This window comes from Oncorhynchus gorbuscha, linkage group LG06 (assembly GCF_021184085.1).
Source record: "Oncorhynchus gorbuscha isolate QuinsamMale2020 ecotype Even-year linkage group LG06, OgorEven_v1.0, whole genome shotgun sequence".
NCBI lineage: Eukaryota > Metazoa > Chordata > Actinopteri > Salmoniformes > Salmonidae > Oncorhynchus > Oncorhynchus gorbuscha.
This window is the reverse complement of record NC_060178.1, coordinates 55,927,022-55,948,749: the sequence shown is the minus strand read 5'-3', so window position 1 is coordinate 55,948,749 and position 21,728 is coordinate 55,927,022. Positions and strand designations below refer to the sequence as shown.

Below are 21,728 nucleotides of genomic sequence, written 5' to 3'. Positions count from 1 at the left end.
CAGCATCGTGAAGAAGGCGCAGCAGCGCCTCTTCAACCTCAGGAGGCTGAAGAAATTTGGCTTGTCACCAAAAGCACTCACAAACTTCTACAGATGCACAATCGAGAGCATCCTGTCGGGCTGTATCACCGCCTGGTACGGCAACTGCTCCGCCCACAACCGTAAGGCTCTCCAGAGGGTAGTGAGGTCTGCACAACGCATCACTGGGGGCAAACTACCTCCCCTCCAGGACACCTACACCACCCGATGTCACAGGAAGGCCATAAAGATCACCAAGGACAACAACCACCCAAGCCACTGCCTGTTCACCCCGCTATCATCCAGAAGGCGAGGTCAGTACAGGTGCATCAAAGCAGGGACCGAGAGACTGAAAAACAGCTTCTATCTCAAGGCCATCAGACTGTTAAACAGCCACCACTAACATTGAGTGGCTGCTGCCAACATACTGACTCAACTCCAGTCACTTTAATAATGTAAAAATTGATGAAATAATGTATCACTAGCCACTTTAAACAATGCCACTTCATATGTTTTACTCATCTCAAATGTATATACTGCACTCGATACCATCTACTGCATCTTGCCTATGCCGTTCTGTACCATCGCTCATTTTAATGTACATATTCGTCATTCCTTTACACTTGGGTCTATAAGGTAGTTGTGAAATTGTTAGGTTCGATTACTTGTTTGGTTATTACTGCATTGTCAGAACTAGAAACATTTCGCTACACTTGCATTAACATATGCTAACCATGTGTATGTGACAAATACATTTTGATTTGATTTAATCATGAAATCTGAGTAATGCATTGTATACTTAAATGTGTATTAGGACTATTAATACAGGAATGGAATGTAGGGAAATTACTTTCCTTTTTATTCAATGGACTGGTGATTACAATATATGTACAGTCAGAAATTATTCAGACGCCTTGACTTTTTCCACATTTTGTTACGTTACAGCCTTATTCTAAAATTGATTAAATAATTGTTCTCACCAATCGACACACGATACCCCATAATGACAAAGGGAAAACAGAGTTTTCAAAAGTTCTGCACATTTATTTCAAATAAATAGAAATTCCTGGTTTACATAAGTATTCTGACCCTTTGCTAAAAAGACAAGACATTGAGCTCAGGTGCATCCTGTTTCCATTGATTATCTTTGAGATGTTTCTACAATTTGATTGGAGTTCATCAGAGGTAAATTCAAATGATTGGACATAATTTAGAAAGGCACACACCTGTCAATAGAAAAGGTCCCTTCCAACAGGATAACGAACCTAAGCACACAGCCAAGATGACGCAGGAGTGGCTTTGGGACAAGTCTCTGAATGTCCTTGAGTGGCCCAGCCAGAACTCGGACCCGATCTAACATCTCTGGAGAGACCTGAAAATAGCTGTGCAGCAACACACCCCACCCAACCTGACAGGGCTCAAGAGGATCTGCAGAGAAGAATGGGAGAAACTCCACAAATACAGGTGTGCCAAGCTTGTAGAGTCATACCCAAGAATACTTGAGGCTGTAATTGCAGCCAAAGGTGTTTCAACAAAGTACAGGGTAAAGGGTCTGAATAATTATGTAAATGTGATTTCTTTTTTTATACATTTGATCAAATAAAAATAAAAAATGTTTTTTTCTTTATGGGGTATTGTGTGTAGATTGATGGAGGGGGAATTAAAAAAAATCCATTTTAGAATAAGGCTGTAATGTAACAAAATGTGGAAAAAGTCAAGGGGTGTGAATACTTTCCAAATTCACTGTACTTTTGCAATGATGTAGTGTACATCTAAATTTGTTTCTGTATTTTGTATGTGCCTATATACAGAAAAAGCACATTGTATTATAAATAATCATGAAAATAAGCAATATAGCTGCATTAGTAAATGAATTAAAACAACTGTTTTTTTTTAAAGAAGTACAGTGTATTTATTGAAAAGAGCAATGCGATCATCTTGTTTGTGGCTTCCAATTTTGTTATCCAATGGATCACTGACAATTCCTAAAACATTTCTACTCTAAGACATTCATGTAAGTACATCCATGCCACATGCCAAAATTGTTTAAGTAGTTAGGAAGCAACCAGCTTTTGGTGGGACAGTGTGTGAGAGAGACGGAAAATAAACATACAGTTTACACTGAAAGCTTTCGAAAGCAGTCATGTCAAGCAGCACCATTCTTCACTTTTTACATAATCTCAGTATCATTCTCAGTATTCTCATTCTCAGTATCACAATCAACAGTTTTTCCAAACAAACCAAAACTTTCCCTCAACCCCAGATGCCCGGTCATCCCGACATACATACTTTTGCATAAAGTGTGAAAAATGGTAAGGAAAAGTTTAGTACAATTGCCATCATACAGAGAAGAGGCGTTTGGACACATTCCTGCTTGTATTATTGTACAATCTCGAATTTGATCAAATACTGTTATTTTTTTCATTTATATATGATACGAGCAACTGTGATGGCTCTCTAAACAGAAAGTGACAAAATTGTATGAAGCCGTATTGTAAAAATAACTGCCATGCAATTTCAGATGCAAGCTAACTGCAGAGGTAATGAATACTTATGAGTGCTAAGTAAAAGTACAAAGATGTGCTACGGAATTAACTCATGGAGAAAAGGTTACAATCTTAGCTGTATATCAACACAATGAAGGGATTTTAAATACTACACAATGCTAAACTGAAACAGTGATTGTGGGCTTGAAACTGGTATTATAGTTGTTTGTAAGCGTTAACAGCCTTCATAGAGCTCAGTGCTTTCGATGATGCGGTCTCCATGGAGATCTCTCAAAGTAGCCACTGTCAGACTTCAACATCAACCTAGTTGTTGGGTGCTGAAGAATCACCTATTACCTCATTTAGCATGAAATGAATATGCCCCCCCCCATAATAATAATAATAATAATAATATAATATTGTCCTAGCTTTTTCCCCATTATTGAATTTGTGAGATTTCATTATCATCACATTTTTCAATAAAAATTGAAGATTCATTGGAGCAAGTGTATTAGTTCTGCTATAATGTTGCTGTAAAAATTATTTTTAAAATTACCTTTGAATTTACAGCGCAACACACAAACATCTGTTGTTATTCGTTAGCATGTGTTTACGCCATCTTATTCTGGATAAAGTCATTTCTGTTGCATCAAAACACATTCAAAGTGAAATACAAACAGCTGAATAATGTATATGTACATAAAGTCATTTTGAATGATGGTAAAAACATTAGCTGAATATATGGTCTGCAGAAAGGTAACATTTTAAAACATGAGGAAGAAATGTTGCTCAACTATAATCAGTATAATGAACGAGGGCACACTTTAGAGCCTACGTTCAATAGAGGAAGATTTAGGTAAAGATTGCGAGAAAAAAAATTGGGGAGGGAAAGCTTTTTTCAAAAAATAAATGTATTATATTAAACAAAAAAGTGTGTCTCAGTGATGCTTGCTAGGACAAGCTTTATAAAAAGACAGCGTTTGCATTTTGTGGAATACCATTAAATTCTCTTTGTCCTAGTTAACTGTGACTGAATTGGGAGGATTTTGCAGTAAACTGTGTTTGTTACTTAAGAAAAAAAAGAAGCAATGATATAGCCCTTTTTAAAATGTAGAGTGAGTCATCCAAACAGTTCTGAAATTGAAGCATCTGGCGGTTTTGAACTTCCGAAAAGGAATGTTGTAAAATTCTCACATGTTCACTTAGGGCTGTATCCTGACTTGATATGTGGACATTCAGTAACTTTACCAATACAAATAAAGAATATAAAAATTAGAATGTGAAAGTTTACCAAAAAAAATAAATAGACAAAATACAGGAAAAAGCAACAAAAATTGTCTAAAATGTGTGACTATGCAACTCAGTGTGGTCAATGTTTTAGACTTCTGAGGAATCAATAGTTCACAACAGGGCTCACAATACAATTAGTACACAACTTTGTAACATTAATCCTATTGATCTAAAACACCAAGCATATAACACTGTAAATGGCACAACATTCTACAAAAACAAAAATGTGACAAAAATGTAAACCTTTCTGCTAATTAGGTGAGACATGTTTGTCATCACTGGCATTTGCGCTAGGAAAAGAAGTACATCTTGAGGGAAAATATTTCAGTAACACAGTAATAGTTTTACCTACTTACAGTAATAAAGTAATAACTAAGTAGTAGTAACCTTTTTGAAAAGCATTACAGGGTATGGAACTATTAAAGAAAAGTAGACTCAGCAATATGACACCATACAGAGCGGGGCAACTGCCTGCTTAAAGCATACATTGATACTTGACAGTAAAGGTAACAGCAGAATATGTGTGTGCTATGCAGAACAGACATTGTATGTGTTATGAAGCGATATACCACGGTGACACAAATTATTATATTGAGGGTGGTTGGTTTTTTGACAAGCTGATAGTGTTTGTTATGTCGTCATAGTACTATTTACAATAACATATTTCATAACAAAGTTGGCCTACATTGATTGTAAAACTGTCATGATATGTTATATATTTGTCCTTGCTTTGGACAGTATGAGGGATGTATGACAAATTATTCAGTAAAACATGAATGTCATAAATTATCACAGATAAATTGTAATAAACAGGTTAACTCGAGCCCTTGTTACAATCTGTACTGATAGTTTGGTTTTCTGGATGTGTTAAGTTAGTACACAGTGTATTACTAGTAAAAAATATAACCAATAGCCTTTGTGGAGAGCAATTAGTCAAGAGCACTTTGATCTGTCAATGGGCAGTGTAACATTTTAACGAAATCAATACATTAAAATCAGCCTGCAAATGCATTGCTATGTAGCAAGGTACCTTGATTATATTTCATTCAAATAGTTTAAAAAAAAACACAATTCAAGCAAGAATCAGTAAATCTAAAATATAACAAAAATTGAACCACTTCTACCTAATGGAATCATATTTTCTCTCTGTCGACAAACAACGACAGATCACAAGAGTAGAACGGATGTCATTCAGACGTGTTCCACTTGAGTACACAATATAATGATTCAAAGTGTAAACAAATTTGTGGACACCAATAGAATATTAAACATGTTGCTAAATTATGATTGCACTTCATCTTTCTGTCTGTGTAAAGCCATACAAGTGAGAATAACTTGACCAATGGTTTATACACATTTCTGTATGACAATGTATGGGCCTACACTTATTGCAAATGAAGGTCATACAATGCGCTTGATCCTAAAAACAAAACGACAGTCATCAAGAGTCACTGAAAGATCTAAAATAACAAACCCAAAAGCAATGACTTCAGAGTTGATATGCTGGAAAATGGTAGCTCTTTGAATGAATTAACTTTGGTGTAGATATAAAGGAGGCTTCAATAGCAGTGTCTTTAGTTTGCCTCCACTCAATTACATTCTGCACCTGCACGATGCCCAGACATCCCATATCATCAGAATTGACCAAAGAATACAGTGTTGACCTGTTGTTTAGTTTTCACTGCAAGGTCACAAAATTGGAATTCAGTGTCACATTGTTTTTGGATGCGTGTTTGGAAATGCATGCCTTGAGTAAAAAAAAAAATCAGTAGTACCTAGCCTCATAAGAGTACCTTTAAATAATATATTTTTGTACTAAGATGGCAAATGTCAACAGATACTGTAGGTCCAAACCATTCTAATGCCAAAAAGCTCACATCAGTCACAGACAGGCAACAACAGTATGTTCATACCTGCATATCAGTATATCAACACAATCTTGTATTGCAGTAAGCGCAGTGCCGGGCTGATTAGCAGAGTGTAGAGTTTGTGTCATAATCCTGCGTCTTGGTCTGAAGTGTAAACACAGTCATTAAATGCTCTGCAGTACTCAACCACTTGACCACTGCCAACAGCACACGACTGCCTCTGGAGCATCTGGTAAACATATATTTGACTACATTCACATTATAAGAGCATCTGGGTTGAATACCGCATCAAGCGGCCATATTTGTTATGGTTATATGTTGGTTCACGCTTTCATGTCAGACCTATTAAAAATTGCAAACCCTATTCAATTGACCCTTCACTAAGCCCGACCGCAGAATGGGGCAATCAATCAAAGCACTCCAATGGATAGAAAGTGTTGTCAAGACCGACCCCTCGGACAAGCTCACGTTTTAAAGAATGGAAGCCATTGAGGGCATTGCAAAAAGTGAGTTTATCCAAAAACAAAATGTTTAAATGGCTAAATGATTGAACAGTGCACCAGGAGAGCTTGCTTCTGTGATTCTTGAAACAGAGACTGTTGGTATATTTTTTTGATTCCGAAAAACTACTTTTGTTACATTGTTTGCTAGCTCAGCTGGTTATTAGTACATCACTGGGACCGTGCTCCCGCCCATCCAGGTCATCTACTCGAACCGGTGCTTGAGGAAGGCCCGCAGCATCATCATGGACCCCACACACGAGTGGTTCACCCCTTCACCGTCAGGGAGGCGGTATTGGAGCATGAGGTCTGATAACAACAGGCTCAGAGACAATTTCTAAATAGGGCGGCATTATTTTGGCTTCTATGTGGCGCAGCGGTCGAAGGCACTGCATCTCAGTGCTAGAGGCGTCACTACAGACCCTGGTTTGATTTCAGGCTGTATCACAACCGGCCGTGATTGGGAGTCCCATAGGGCGGCACACAATTGTCCCAGCGTCATCCGGGTTTGGCCATCATTGTAAATAAGAATGGTTTGTTTTTAACTGACTTGCCTAGTTACATTTTAAATATCCGGAACACTTGATTTGGACTGACCACCTGCATGGAGTCTCTGCACCACGCACTTATTCACGCGCACACCCACACAGATGCACTCATCCACACCCCCAGACCATGACCTTTTGGTTTTTTTAACAATTGTTTGGATACGTTTCAACACTTAGGCCATATACATTTAATTAACTGTTTAACGGAGACGTTTTTTTGTTTGAAAAGTGAGGCACGCAATCAAATTAAAAAGTAGACCCTTTTATTAAAATACTATAGCAACTGTAGCCCAATAATGGACTAACGTTACTCCTTGTAGTCCCAAAGACCTTACATGTTCTGTTAGCAAATTAGCTCTGGTAGCCATAACAGCCAAATACTTCTCAACGTGAATCGATTTTCAATTTTGCTACGGTTCTAGAAACATAAAACCCTCTTCTTCCTTATCACATCAAAATAATTGTATAAATGCAAAATATACACTTACTGTTCAGTGTTTTAACACATTTTCAGTGACAACTCTTTTGTGGCGTCCATCTTCCGTTTACTCACAGGTAGATATGTAATCACAGGTACGCCTCTGTTTTCCGTTTTTTTTTATATTACATGGAAATACGGCTGTGTGGGAACCCTAACCCTATAAACAGAGTTTTTTGAAAATAATTTCTCACTGGTATGAAAGATATGTTTATGTTTCAAAAAACTGTACCGCAAGCGATGCATTTAAACGTTCAGAATGAGCATCGGGGCTTTAAACAAAACTTCTCCAGTCAGTTAGCAATTATAAATGGGGTTTGGTAACCTTAGTTCTACACCTAGCGACTTTGAACTACTCCCTTCTGGGCGCAGGTATAGGGCACCCCTCGGCAGGAAAAACAGAACTAGACAATCATTTGTGCCAGGTGTGATATCCCTCCTAAATAGCTCGGGCTATAATGTTCCCATCGACCCAGTAAGGCCAGTAAGCTAGTCTCTTTTTATTGGTATGCAACTGTTATGAAAGTTGTATTGTCAATTTGTTTTGCATTTAAACGCTACTTTAAACGTGTACATGACACTGCAACAAAACTTCTCCATGGGGACAATAAAGTCAGTAAAGTAAGGCAACCTAATCAAGAGATTTTAGCCTCATGGAGAGGCTAAAAGAGGCATAGTCCAGTCATAAATCAGAGAAGTTGTTTCTCTCTTTACTAGAAGCTCGAGGACATTATTTAAAAAAATCTAATCGTCAATTTCTCAGTACAACTGATTTGTGAGAGGTGAAGACGTGCATCCTTTAAATATTTAATTAAATCTAGATAGCCTTAGTATTAAAAACGTAAATCTTGCTTGATGGTGGTTCTACGTTCAAACAACCTCCACAGAAGCTGTCTGGGATTTTCATGTTACGTGTGTGAAAGTGCACAAGTGGGGTTATACGATCCCTGACCGTTTCCCCAAGGCCTTGAATAGTGTATGCCATGGATACACTATTAAAAGCATTGGGAAAACAGTCAGGCATAGGTATAACCCCACTAGTTTGTTCTTCAACATCTCATAATAAATGGTAAACATAGTCAACACAGTGATAGCTAATTTGAATCCCACTGGTTGCTGCTAAGCTATTCTGATGAATTTGTGAGATGCATTATGTAATTTCCCATTCTTTCAATTCGCCAGAATTTGAAAAGCCAAAAGGAATGCCATGCAAAATTTAAATGGATGAGTGGATCAACAGAGCAACTGATTAAGAGGTTAGTCGACCGATCATAATGGAACAGCCATGGGGTTAGTTATAATGCAAGTCAAATATTTATGTCGTCGGATGTACTTCACTTCCACAACAATATTCTGCTGGGGAAACTGGTGTAAACTCAAATCACAGCATACAAAACCTATTTAAAAAAAGTATAAGCTGCATCAATGCAGTTACTGTAAAGAAATAAAAAACGACTGATTTGGCATTGGTCAATCCCCCCCGTCTCTTCATTTTTTGTTCCATACCCATTATACATTTTGTTTTTAATGGCTAGGACGGGACATTACTGTTACTACAAGCCTCTATTTTTGACCTTCCTGTACCTTGGACTCTACTTCTTTTTTGAGATTTTCCCCGCTTTCCTGTTGGGCTCGTAGGGTGTCCGTAAGATGCTCGGCGAATCCTCCATAACGCGGACCAGCAGGTTATCAATGTAGTCTTCCAGTTCACGGATATGGGCGTCCTTCTTTTTCACCACCTCCTTCTGCTTGATGAGCTCGCGCACCACCTCGTCAAAAGACAAGTTGCTATAGGAGGCCACGCTCGGCTGCTTTGTCTCCTGCGGGGGGAGGGGGGGGGGGCAAACCACAGCCATTGTGATGAATTCAACCATGATAGCACCATTTACAAATACCTCAGTAGAAGTGTACTACTCCAAATGATACCCATTTGCTCCCAAATGGGTATCATAGCTAGATGGTAAAAATAGAACAAGCAAAAGGTAAAATTGGTGCTAAAGAGTATCTAAAGCAAGACTGAAGGTAGGCCAGGCCGGGGAATCCCACATATTATGGCAGATGGACTAATTGCCTCATTAAAGGTGTTTGAATAATGTCACAAACTATGTCATTACTGCACGTGTTTATCTCTTCTACCCTGGTGGCAATCAGGACTAATTGAGGGCCTGTGATAAGATGTCACTCCAAAAGGTGTGTTGGCACTGTCAATGCCATTTCATTTCAGGTGCTCGATCTGTTCAAGTCAATGGTATTTAAATCAGAAAACGATAGATGGCTCGAACAATCAGTAATGCTGCGGCGTGGAATCTGATTTGACGTTTTTAGTGTCAGTTCTGGGGAAATAAACGTGTCGACTCTCGTTCCCTATTTAAATCTTAAACCACGTGTCCTCCACAAACCAGCAACGACTGAGACCTTGACCAGCTGGTGGACAAGAGCATCACATTAAGATTAAACTCCCTACAAAACAGCAATAAAGATTAGAAATGGGACTTTTTCGTTCCCAGGGGAAACAGCAGAGTGCATATTTCGGGAACAAAGGATCAGGCCAATAAACACAAAAAAACAAAGATGCAACCACACTATTTTGGTTTAGTTTTTTTTCTTTAGAGGAAAAACGGTCTGTGTAGACTGTGCCTCTCTCATTACAGGGGGGACAAGAGGAGCTGCAATAATTTTTAATGAGGTGCCACGTTATCGCTTCAACAATGGACATCCTCCCCCAGGCAGATACAGCGGCAAAGCCATCAACCTGTTTAAAATACTTCACTTATCAGTCAGTCTCCTCTCCTCCCCGTTCCCAAATCAAGCTGCCATCGTTGTGCGGTGTCTACGATGTGAAGAAGTGCCGGACTATATTTACCTGTATACTATATTTCTCTTCCTAGTATGAGAAGAGAAAGATAAACCAGAATGTGAGGGTCCCATCACTAGAGTCTATGTCCAAACAATTCAAGACTATGGTGGGTATCACACTAAGCAGCCTGCACCTTTATTTCCATCATTTTCAATAGTGTGGACATGCTAGGTGTCCTGCATTCCTCCATCGTAGGTAAGCTTCAAGTTATTTTGTCAGCGTTCTGGCAGGCCAAAGTCGAAAGTAACTCCGCAATATGCCTCTTGTTTTCGGTCAGAGAAAAATGTGATTGGGGGTTTAGCGACTGCTTACTCGGGAACTGAATATGCTTTTAGAAACAAAACAGGGAAAATATACTAAGAAATAGGCCTTTTGCACTTCCAGTCATCAGGACAACCAATTTAGCAGATATTTTCCGAACATGAATCAAGTTACGAGCTCAGTTTAACTATACTGTATGAGCAACGGCATCCAATTCGCACACCAAAGAGCCCCAGATATTATATAAAGCTACACAGCCAGAAGCTGTACTGGCTGGTGACAGATGCCTAGAAATGACCATGAACTAGCTAAGCGAAGACAATTTTTCTGCGATCAGTAGTGAGAAGTAGATAAGGCGAGCACACTTGGCATTCTCCAGTTGTCTCATTACTACATCTAATGAGGTCTACTTTGAGAATTTAAAAGCTCTGTTCTTTGAACTCTCTCACTATCCTTCCCCTCCTCTCTCACTGGTTTATTAGTAAGGGCCTGAAAGCAGAGGAAATGGAACTGCCAGTTCATTTCTGCTAGGCTCTGCAATAGAGTGTATGGAAGGGCACATGTGGCTAAGATAACTCCTCAACACCCACAATGAGAGGTGAGGAAAGCCATTATCAGAATCCCGGTTTCTCATTTCAACATCACTTTGGACATGGCTCTCTTACCATGTTAAACTAATTCAGGAGTGTAATTGCCAGCAACTACTAGAATTATGCACCAGCAGAGCATGTTTTGTGCTTTTTTTGGGGGGGGGTGACAAAACTAAGGTGGCAAATAAACCCCCTCATCAATCCAATGACAATTTCACACATATTTATCCCTACATAGTGCTCCAATTATGGTACCAGTACGATATAATATAACTTTACCTGACCTTAGAGAGACCGAAACTTCACACGGTTTTAAATGATGAACCAATCAGAGATGATGGCCGTTGTTTTCAGCTGTTAATTAGTTAAATTACACTCATCGTGAAGTGTAAAAGACAGAAGAAACAACAGCTCAGAGATCAACCTCACAAACGGCAATGTCATGTAAGATCAGGGAGAGCTACTCAATTAAAAGTTGGTGGTGTTCTGAAACTAGGCCCATGCTTTTTGACGTTCTCTCCCCCTTTATCTTTTCCCATGGTCTTTATGAAAGGGTTATTCCTACCAATGTAAACCTTGTTTGAGAATGAATCACTAAAAGTGTGTACGGTGAGCTCTTACATTTTTCTTGCCATGTTTCTCTCGCGCCTTCCGGATGTCTTCATTGCTGGTGGGCTTTTTATCACTGCAAAACATACAAGAATAATTTTCAAAAAAAAAACTAAAATCATATTTACCAACACGGTTAAACCACCCTGTATCATCTTGCCTTAAACCTAAATGACCACAAACGGTAGTGTACGATGGTAGCTGTAAAGACGATGGACTAGCGCCTACAGTGCGATAGGCCTAAGAGGTTAATTGTGTGACAGATCTCAGTGTGGCTAAGAGGGGTCTGTTATCAAGCCGAGCTTCTCTTAAAGCTACACTCCTTAACTGAAGCAATAACAGAGCATTCTCACCGCCCGAGTTTCGCAAAAAAAGCTAAGGGACCGGGGTGAAGAAACGTAACCACTCAAATTCATAGACAAGGTTATGGATACAAAGACTGACCACTCCATGATATCATAATTATAGTTTTAACAAATGATGTGGCTATACAGTGTTTCTCTACATTTCATTTGTTTACAAACATTGGAATAAATCAAGCATATATTTGGGGTTCTGATGGGGTACGGCAGTTGACCGAAGCTCACATGGCATTTAGATGTTATATTGTTCAAGAATCAATGTGTATATATATCATTATTTATAAGTCAAAAATAGATGCAGCAACTAAGGATTCTAGCTTTAAAGGGGCAATCTGTAGTGCGACCCTTCCTAGAGCTGGCCGCCTGGCCAAACTGAGAAATTGGGAGAGAAGGGCCTTGGTCTGGGAGGTGACCAAGAACCCAATGGTCACTCTGGACAGAGCTCCGGAGTTCTTCTGTGGAGATGGAAGAATCTTGCAGAAGGACAACCATCTCTGCAGGACTCCACCAATCAGGCCTTTATGGTAGAGTGGCCAGACGGAAGCCACTCAGTAAAAAGGCACAACACCCCACTTGGAGTTTTCCAGAAGGCACCTAAAGGAATCTGAATACTTTTTGAATGCACTGTGTGTGTGTGTGTGTGTGTGTGTGTGTGTGTGTGTGTGTGTGTGTGTGTGTGTGTGTGTGTGTGTGTGTGTGTGTGTGTGTGTGTGTGTGTGTGTGTGTGTGTGTGTGTGTGTGTGTGTGTGTGTGTGTGTGCGTGTGCGTGTGCGTGTGTGTGTGCATATATATATACACACATACATATACACACACGACGGCTGCGTGGTCCCATGGTGATTATACTTGCGTACTGTTTTTAGTACAGATGAACGTGGTACCTTCAGGCGTTTGGAAACTCCTCCCAAGGATGAACCAGACCTGTGGAGGTCTACAAAAATACATTTTTTCCCCTTTTTCTGAGGGATGGTGTTCTTCGGCTTGCAAGCCTCCCCCTTTTTCCTCCAAAAATGACGATGGTCATTATGGCCAAACAGTTCTATTTTTGTTTCATCAGACCAGAGGACATTTCTCCAAAAAGTACAATCTTTGTCCCCATGTGCAGTTGCAAACCGTAGTCTGGCTTTTTTATGGAGGTTTTGGAGCAGTGGCTTCTTCCTTGCTGAGCGGCCTTTCAGGTTATGTCGATATAGAACTCGTTTTACTGTGGATATAGATACTTTTGTACCCGTCTCCTCCAGCATCTTCACAAGGTCCTGCTGTTGTTGTGTGATTGAATTCGCATCAAAGAACGTTCATCTCTAGGAGACCGAACGCATCTCCTTCCTTAGCGGTATGACCGCTGCGCGGTCCCATGGTTTTTATACTTTCGTACTATTGTTTGTACAGATGAACGTGGTACATTCAGGCATTTGGAAATTGCTCCCAAGGATGAACCAGACTTGTGGAGTTCTACAATTTCTTTTTCTGAGGTCTTGGCTGACTTCTTTTGATTTTCCCATGATGTCAAGCAAAGAGGCACTGAGTTTGAAGGTAGGCCTTGAAATACATCCACAGGTACACCTCCAATTGACTCAATTAGTCTATCAGAAGCTTCTAAAGCCATGACATCATTTTCTGGAATTTTCCAAGCTGTTTAAAGGCACAGTCAATTTAGCGTATGTAAACTTCTGATCCACTGGAATTTTGATAGTAAATTATAAGTGAAATAATATGTCTGTAAACAATTGTTGGAAAAATTACTTGTGTCATGCACAAAGTAGATGTCTTACCGACTTGCCAAAACTATAGTTTGTTAACAAGACATTTATGTAGTGGTTGAAAAACAAGTTTTAATGACTTCAACCTAAGTGTATGTAAAACTTCTGGCTTCAACTGTATATCCAATAGTTCTTCCTGGCTGTGTGTAATAACACTTAAGATTTACTGGGCTATCAATGTAAAAATAATAATACATTAAACAAAAGCATAGCATAGTAGCATAGTTTCCTAAGGACTCGAAGCGAGGGGACCATCTCTGTTGGTGCCAAAAACTGTTTTATGTCAAATAATGTGCTTGTCGTGCCCAGATCTGTTTCACCTCTCTTCGTAATTGTCTTCACCCAACTCTAGGTGTCGCCCATCTTCCCCATTATCCCCTGTGCATTCCTACCTGTGTTTTCGGTCTGTCTGTCGCCAGTTCGTTTGGTTCGTTCAAGCCTACCAGTGTTTTGTATCTCAGTTCCTGCTTTTTCCAGTTTCTCTTTTATCGTCCTCGCTGGATTTTGACCCTTGCCTGTCCTGACCCTGTACCCGCCCACCTGACAACTCCGCCTATCCCTGAGCCTGCCTGCCATCCTGTACCTTGGCCTCTACCCTGGATTATCGACCCCTGCCTGCCTTGACCTGTCGTTTGCCCGCCCGTTGTTACAATAAACATTGTTACTTCACACAGCCTGCACTTGGGTCTTACCTTGGTACCTGATAGTGCTATAGCTTGGAAAACAAATACATGTGACTCTGGATGACAACATAATGTTTCCAACATTAGGGCTAAATACGCTTTTGTTTTGTTTCCTTGACACGATACTAATGAGTATCGCGACACTGGTATTGTCCCAGCCCTAGTTTACATAATGAATTCATAAGGTATAAAAATGGAAGCAGCAACTGCAGATTGCCCCTTAAAGCCAGTAATGACACCTGCATAGTATGATTAAGAAAACTTGGCCAACACATGGATAACCATATGCTACTGCTGATATACACCCACCGGACATTTCATTAGATACATTTCCGTGAACGCGGTGGTGTATTGCTCCTACAGACGTGGCTTGTTTTATAAAGCAGGCAGACAGGCATCGACACATTCGGTTATTGTTTGATTGAACATTAGAATGAGCTAAACAAGTGACATAGGCGACTTTGTGAGCGTAGTATGATCGTTGGGAGCCTGGCGTGCCGGATCCAGTATCTCAGAAACGGCTGCCCTCCTGGGCTTTTCATGCACAACAGTGTCTGTTTACCGAGAATGGTGCAACAAACAGAAAAACGTCCAGTCAGTGGCAGACCTGTGGAAAATGGGGGCGACATGTGGGTGAAAACAGCTCGTTGATGAGTGAGGTCAAAGGAGAATGGCAAGAATCGTGCACGCTAACAGGGGGTCAGCAAATGTACTGCGCCGTTATTTGTATAACAGTGGTGTGCAGAACAGCATCTCAGAATGCATAATCCCCTGTCACGGATGGGCTGTTGCAGCAGACGACCACACCAGGTTCCACTCCTATCAGCTAAAATCAATAAGAAGCGGCTCCAGTGGGCCCCCGATCACCAACACTGGACAATTGAGTGAAGAAAAAGAAACATGACAGCGCGTTCATTTTACTTGAGTGGCCTGCACAGTCCCCAGACCTCAACCCAATAGAGCATCTTCGGGATGAGATGGAACAGGCAGTTCACAGCATGAATGTACCGCCGTCCAAATCTGCAGCAACTTCGCGATACTATTGCGTCAACAGGGACCAACATCCCTGTGGAATGTACAACGCCCTGAAGAATTAAGGCTGTTCTGAAGGCAAAGGGGGGTCTGACCCGGTACTAGATGGGTGTACCTAATAAAATGACTAGTGAGTGCATAAACGAGCAATATGGGCAAACATTATGTAACACAGGAACCTGATATGATTGGTTCAGTGAAACAGCAACCAAAACATGCGGACTCTCCTTCACTGCAGCCGAGGTGAGTAAAACATTTAAACGTGTTAACCCTCGCAAGGCTGCAAGCCCAGACGGCATCCCCAGCCGCGCCCTCAGAGTATGCGCAGACCAGCTGGCTGGTGTGTTTACGGACATATTCAATCAATCCTTATCCCAGTCTGCTGTTCCCACATGCTTCAAGAGGGCCACCATTGTTCCTGTTCCTAAGAAAGCTAAGGTAACTGAGCTAAAGGACTACCGCCCCGTAGCACTCACTTCCGTCATCATGAAGTGCTTTGAGAGACCCTGGATCTCGACCCCACCCTGTGCAACTGGGTACTGGACTTCCTGACGGCCGCCCCCAGGTGGTGAGGGAAGGTAACAAGATCTCCACCCCGCTGATCCTCAACACTGGGGCCCCAAAAGGGTGCGTTCTGAGCAATCTCTTGTACTCCCTGTTCACCCACGACTGCGTGGCCACGCACGCCTCCAACTCAATCATCAAGTTTGCGGACAACACAACAGTGGTAGGCTTGATTACCAACAACGACGAGACGGCCCACAGGTAGGAGGTGAGGGCCCTCAGAGTGTGGTGTCACGAAAATAACCTCACACTCAACGTCAACAAAACTAAGGAGATGATTGTGAACTTCAGGAAACAGCAGAGGGAACACCCCCCTATCCACATCGATGGCTTTAAGTTCCTCATCGAAGCTATAAGTTCCTCGGTGTACACATCACAGACAAACTGAATTGGTCCACCCACACAGACAGCATCGTGAAGAAGGCGCAGCAGTGCCACTTCAACCTCAGGAGGCTGAAGAAATTTGGCTTGTCACTAAAAGCACTCACACACTTCCACAGATGCACAATCGAGAGCATCCTGTCGGGCTGTATCACCGCCTGGTACGGCAACTGCTCCGCCCACAACCGTAAGGCTCTCCAGAGGGTAGTGAGGTCTGCACAACGCATCACCGGGGGCAAACTACCTGCCCTCCAGGACACCTACACCACCCGATGTCACAGGAAGGCCATAAAGATCATCAAGGACAACAACCACCCGAGCCACTGCCTGTTCACCCCGCTATCATCCAGAAGGCGAGGTCAGTACAGGTACATCATAGATGGGACCGAGAGACTGAAAAACAGCTTCTATCTCAAGGCCATCAGACTGTTAAACAGCCACCACTAACATTGAGTGGCTGCTGCCAACACACTGACTCAACTCCAGCCATTTTAATAATGGGAATTGTTGGGAATTGATGTAAAATACATCACTAGCCACTTTAAACAGTGCTACTTAATATAATGTTTACATACCCTACATTATTCATCTCATATGTATACGTATATACTACTCTATATCATCTACTGCATCTTTATGTAATACATGTATCACTAGCCACTTTAAACTATGCCACTTTGATTACATTACTCATCTCATATGTATATACTGTACTCGATAGCATCTACTGCATCTTGCCTATGCCGCTCTGTACCATCACTCATTCATATATCTTTATGCACATATTCTTTATCCCTTTACACTTGTGTGTATAAGGTAGTAGTTTTGGAATTGTTAGTTAGATTACTCGTTGGTTATTACTGCATTGTCGGAACTAGAAGCACAGGCATTTCGCTACACTCCAATTAACATCTGCTAACCATGAGTAAGTGACAAATACATTTGATTTGATTATCACCTGCAGAACCACTCCTTTATTGGGGGTGTTTTGCTAATTGCCTATAATTTCCACCTGTTGTCTATTCCATTCGCACAACAGCATGTGAAATGTATTGTCAATCAGTGTTGCTTCCTAAGTGGACAGTTTGATTTCACAGAAGTGTGATTGATTTGGAGTTACATTGTGTTGTTTAAGTGTTCCCTTTATTTTTTTGAGCAGTGTATTTAACCTTTATTTAACAAATTCTCATTTACAATGACAGCCTACATTGTTTGTGTTCTAAAAGCATGTTGCAATGTTTTGTAGTGGAAGTTCTAGTTGTATTAGCTACCCAACTCGTCCTGAATAAGCCAGCTGACCTAACGAAAGCACACTGACCGCAAAAGCCATTCAGTTGTGTAAGTCTTCTAATATTTGAAACTACTCTAAGGGATCAGGAATACTGTGCAATACATGTGCATCTGGGTCGTGTTCATTAAAGTACATAATTGAAAGCGTTGGAAAATGTTTTTCAATTAAAAAATAAAAGGTCAGTTTCATATTGGCTAAGCCCATGTTTCAGTAATTTTTTTTTTGCTGTTTTATGCCTAATGAACATGACCCTGGCTTAGATACCAAACATAGTTGTGTGGACGTGGAAAGCTTTACCTTGCTTTGTAGTGTGAGCTGAAGGGGTTGGTTGGTTGGATGTCGCCCTGAGACTCGTTGTTGAAGGGATTGGGCGAGCGCAGGTCTCCAGAGCTGCCCGAACGGCCCCCGTCGGTCTTGCGTCCCTCCTTCTTCCCAGTCACACGTTCAAGTAGGCTGACCTTCTCCTTCTTCTCCTTCTTCTCCCCTTGGTCCCACAGCTGGCCCTGCTCCACCTCAAATGGGTTGCGGTTGCGAGGAAGGGTGGCGTACTTCTGCGGCAGGCCATCGCTGATATCAGTAAAAGGGTCACAGTGTTCCTCTGTGTTCTGGTAGCCTTGCACCTCACTCTGGGAGCGCCTGTGAGGGGCGGCACCACTCCCTTTCTCTAAGAAACACAACAAACAAAATAACTGATACTTTTATAGAAATAATACTAATCACACAAAAAAATAATGTCTCCTTAGGGGTACATATATACACACACACACACACACACACACACACACACACACACACACACACACACACACACACACACACACACACACACACACACACACACACACACACACACACACACACACACACACACACACACACACACACACACACACACAGTTGAATTCAGAAGTTTACATACACTTAGGTTGGAGTCATTAAAAGTTGTTTTTCAACCACTACACAAATTTATTGTTAAAAAAACTAGTTTCGGTAATTCGGTTAGGACATCTACTTTGTGCATGACACAACTAAAATGGTTTAGACAGATTATTTCACTTATAATTCACTGTAAAAAAAAATGTATACCTCCACAAGTCTGGTTTATCCTTGGAAGCAATTTCCAAATGCCTTAATGTACTACGTTCATCTGTACAAACAATAGTACGCAAGTATAAAAACCATGGGAACACGCAGCGGTCATACCGCTAAGGAAAGAAACGCATTGTCTCCTAGAGTTGAACGTGCGAAAAGTGGAATTCAATCCCAGAACAACAGCAAAGGACATTGTGAAGCTGCTGGAGGAAACGGGTACCAAAGTATCTCTATCCACAGTAAAAATGTGTCCTATATCGACATAACCTGAAAGGCTGCTCAGCAAGGAAGAAGCCACTGCTCCAAAACCGCCATAAAAAAGCCAGACTAAGGTTTGCAACAGCACATGGGGACAAAGATTGTACATTTTGGAGAAATGTCCTCGCGTCTGATGAAACAAAAATAGAACTGTTTGGCCATAATGACCATCGTCATGTTTGGAGGAAAAAGGGGGAGGCTTGCAAGCCGAAGAACACCATCCCAACCATGAAGCACAGGGATGGCAGCATCTTGTTGCGAAGTTGCTGCAGCGTCACCTTCCAACAGGACAATGACCCTAAGCACACAGCCAAAAAAACACAGGAGTGGCTTCGGGACAAGTCTCTGAATGTCTTTGAGTGGCCCAGCCAGAGCCCGGACTTGAACCCGATCAAACATATCTGGAGAGACCTGAAAATAGCTGTGCAGTGACACTCCCAATCCAACCTGACAGAGCTTGAGAGGATCTGCAAGCTTGTAGCGTCATTACCAAGAAGACTTGAGGTTGTAATCACTGCCGAAGGTGCTTCAACAAAGTACTGAGTCAAGTGTGTGAATACTTATGTGTATGTGATATCATTTTTATTTATTTATAAATGCTACATTTGCAAAAATGTATTTTAAAAACTGTTTTTGCTTTGTCATTATGGAGTATTGTATGTAGTAGATTGTTGAGGGGAAACTAAATATTGAATTCATTTTATAATAAGGTTGTAACGTAACAAAATAGGCCTAACACTAGAAGAAGCTGCTGTCCTTACCCAGCTCCTCGATTGAGTTCATAGAGTCCAGCTTGGGGCGGAAGTGGGTGCCAATGAGGTCGGACATGGAGTGGGCAGCGGAAAGCTTATGGGAGCCGGCCAGTAAGGGTCTCTTGATCTTGGGCTCTGGCTGGTGCTGATGGTCCGGAGCACTGGGCTGGCGAAGGGTCTCCGAGTCACACATGGCGGAGCGGGGCAGGATGGCTGAGGAGGTGTCGGAGAAGCCACCATCGTGCTTGCGACCCTTCAGCTTGTCCTTGAGTTTAGTGAAGGGCGAGCGGGGCTTGTCCTTTACGGAAAGGTCGAACATGCTGGCCGTCATGTTGTTCCTCATGAACTGGATGCTGACCTGGATCTTCCCTCTCTCCTTCCTCTTCTTCCCTGGCCTGGAGTCCAAAGAGTACCAGCTGAAAGAAGGACATAGGGATAATTACTAGACAGGTAATTGTTGTTAGTGGCACATTAAAATGAATACAGGAATATAAGATGAAAACATCAAAGAAAACATCAGGTGTCTTAATGGGTGGTAAAACATCACAAATTCAAGTTAAAGCTTTTTGTTTTTTGTTCTGAGATCATTTAGGTTTGTTATAGCAACAGGGGTGGTTACATATTCATCCTTTTAAAAATGTATGAATTATGAACATGTTCAGACCTTTTTCCACGTGGAAATATCGGTGTAAGTAAATATAGGCCTATTAATTAATTCATCTAAATTCTAGGCTTTGTTTATGAAATGTTAGCTCATAAATGGGCTAAAGTGATATCCTCTATCAACTGAGGTAAAAACTATCAGTAAACACACAACACAGAAATCTGAGAGTACTACCTAAGTGAGTTGAGCCATTTCATTTTGAAGAAATTATTAGAAAAGTGGGGATCAAAAAACTGTTCGAGTCTGACATTTCCCTGAGGAAGAGTAACAACTTGTGTATTCAATAAATTATTAGGGTAAAATGTCTGTGGTGGAAGTCCCCAATTTCACCTCGCATAAATCCACAGGCGACGTCACTTGAAGCTTTTCGTCTCCCTGTGAATACACATTATACGAGGGATAAACATAATTCCCTGCTAACTGTGATGGTCTGAATCGTGAAAAGAATGTTGAATAATATGGTTCATCAAGGCCATTCTGCTACTCTGCTCCTGTTTATTTAACCTCGGCCTTTTCTGCTGGAAGTAATACGATTGATGCCTTCGCTGTGAGAAAAAGGGGTGACATTTGCACAAATCTGGCCTTTGTTCAGAACTGCTACGACAAGCAATTGGGAAATTACAAAGGCAATGGTGCAGGATAACCATGCAACTCATACATGCTAATGAGAATGCTGGCTTCTCCATAGCCTAGGTCTAGCCCAGTGGTCACCAACCATTGTGGTGAGATCACTTTTTAAGTCAAAATGCAGGCTGAGGTCTCAGCGCTCAGATAAAAAAAAAAACATGACTTAAAAAACATAAGCCTATGCAACATTAACCAATTAAAAACAGCTTTGTAGCAATGATGTGTGTGCAATAGGCAATAGGCCCAATACATTATCAATGCATATTGGCTAAGCTTGAATTTCCCTGCCAATGGCATTGCAATGTTGTTCTTCTCAGACAATTTTATCATTATATTTTAAAACTTGAAGTATATGACCACACTTGGTACTAGATCATTTGCTGTATTACTTGTGAGGCATAGCTGAGTGAACATGAATTGAAATAATTCGCTTTTTTATTTTACTGATGGTGCCTGCATCGGATGGTCAATCTCAACGGAGGGAGACTGACCAAAAAGAAGACACAGTCTTCCAGCTGATGGCGGAGTTTGTACCTTCAGACACATGAAATGGTTCAAAATGGAGACACTTCGACTACCCCGCACAGGCCAGCTGAATCAAGTGCACCTACTACAAACAGCGTGAAACAATTATAAAAACACTTAAGGCTTTATCAAAGACAGGCAAAAACTGCTTCTCCAATAGAAATCCCCGATCACACTTGAGGCGACGTCATGGAGACGTTGGCTAGCTAAACATGTCATCGGATCCAAACGG

The 21,728-nt window shown here is 41.2% G+C and overlaps 1 protein-coding gene across 2 annotated transcripts in view; it reads right to left on the bottom strand.

The window, feature by feature from the left end:
• Positions 1-1,904: 1,904 nt before the first annotated feature.
• LOC124038118 (rab11 family-interacting protein 2-like) overlaps positions 1,905-21,728 on the bottom strand; it is a 32,000-nt gene continuing 12,176 nt past the window's right edge. For both annotated transcript variants that reach the window (XM_046353599.1, XM_046353598.1), the window contains exons 3-6: positions 19,690-20,096; positions 17,876-18,242; positions 11,518-11,581; positions 1,905-9,008 (exon numbers count right to left, since the gene is read on the bottom strand). In XM_046353599.1, the coding sequence (XP_046209555.1) occupies positions 8,781-9,008; positions 11,518-11,581; positions 17,876-18,242; positions 19,690-20,096 (1,066 nt within the window). In that variant the 3' untranslated portion in view covers positions 1,905-8,780. The remainder of the gene's footprint in view (positions 9,009-11,517; positions 11,582-17,875; positions 18,243-19,689; positions 20,097-21,728) is intronic.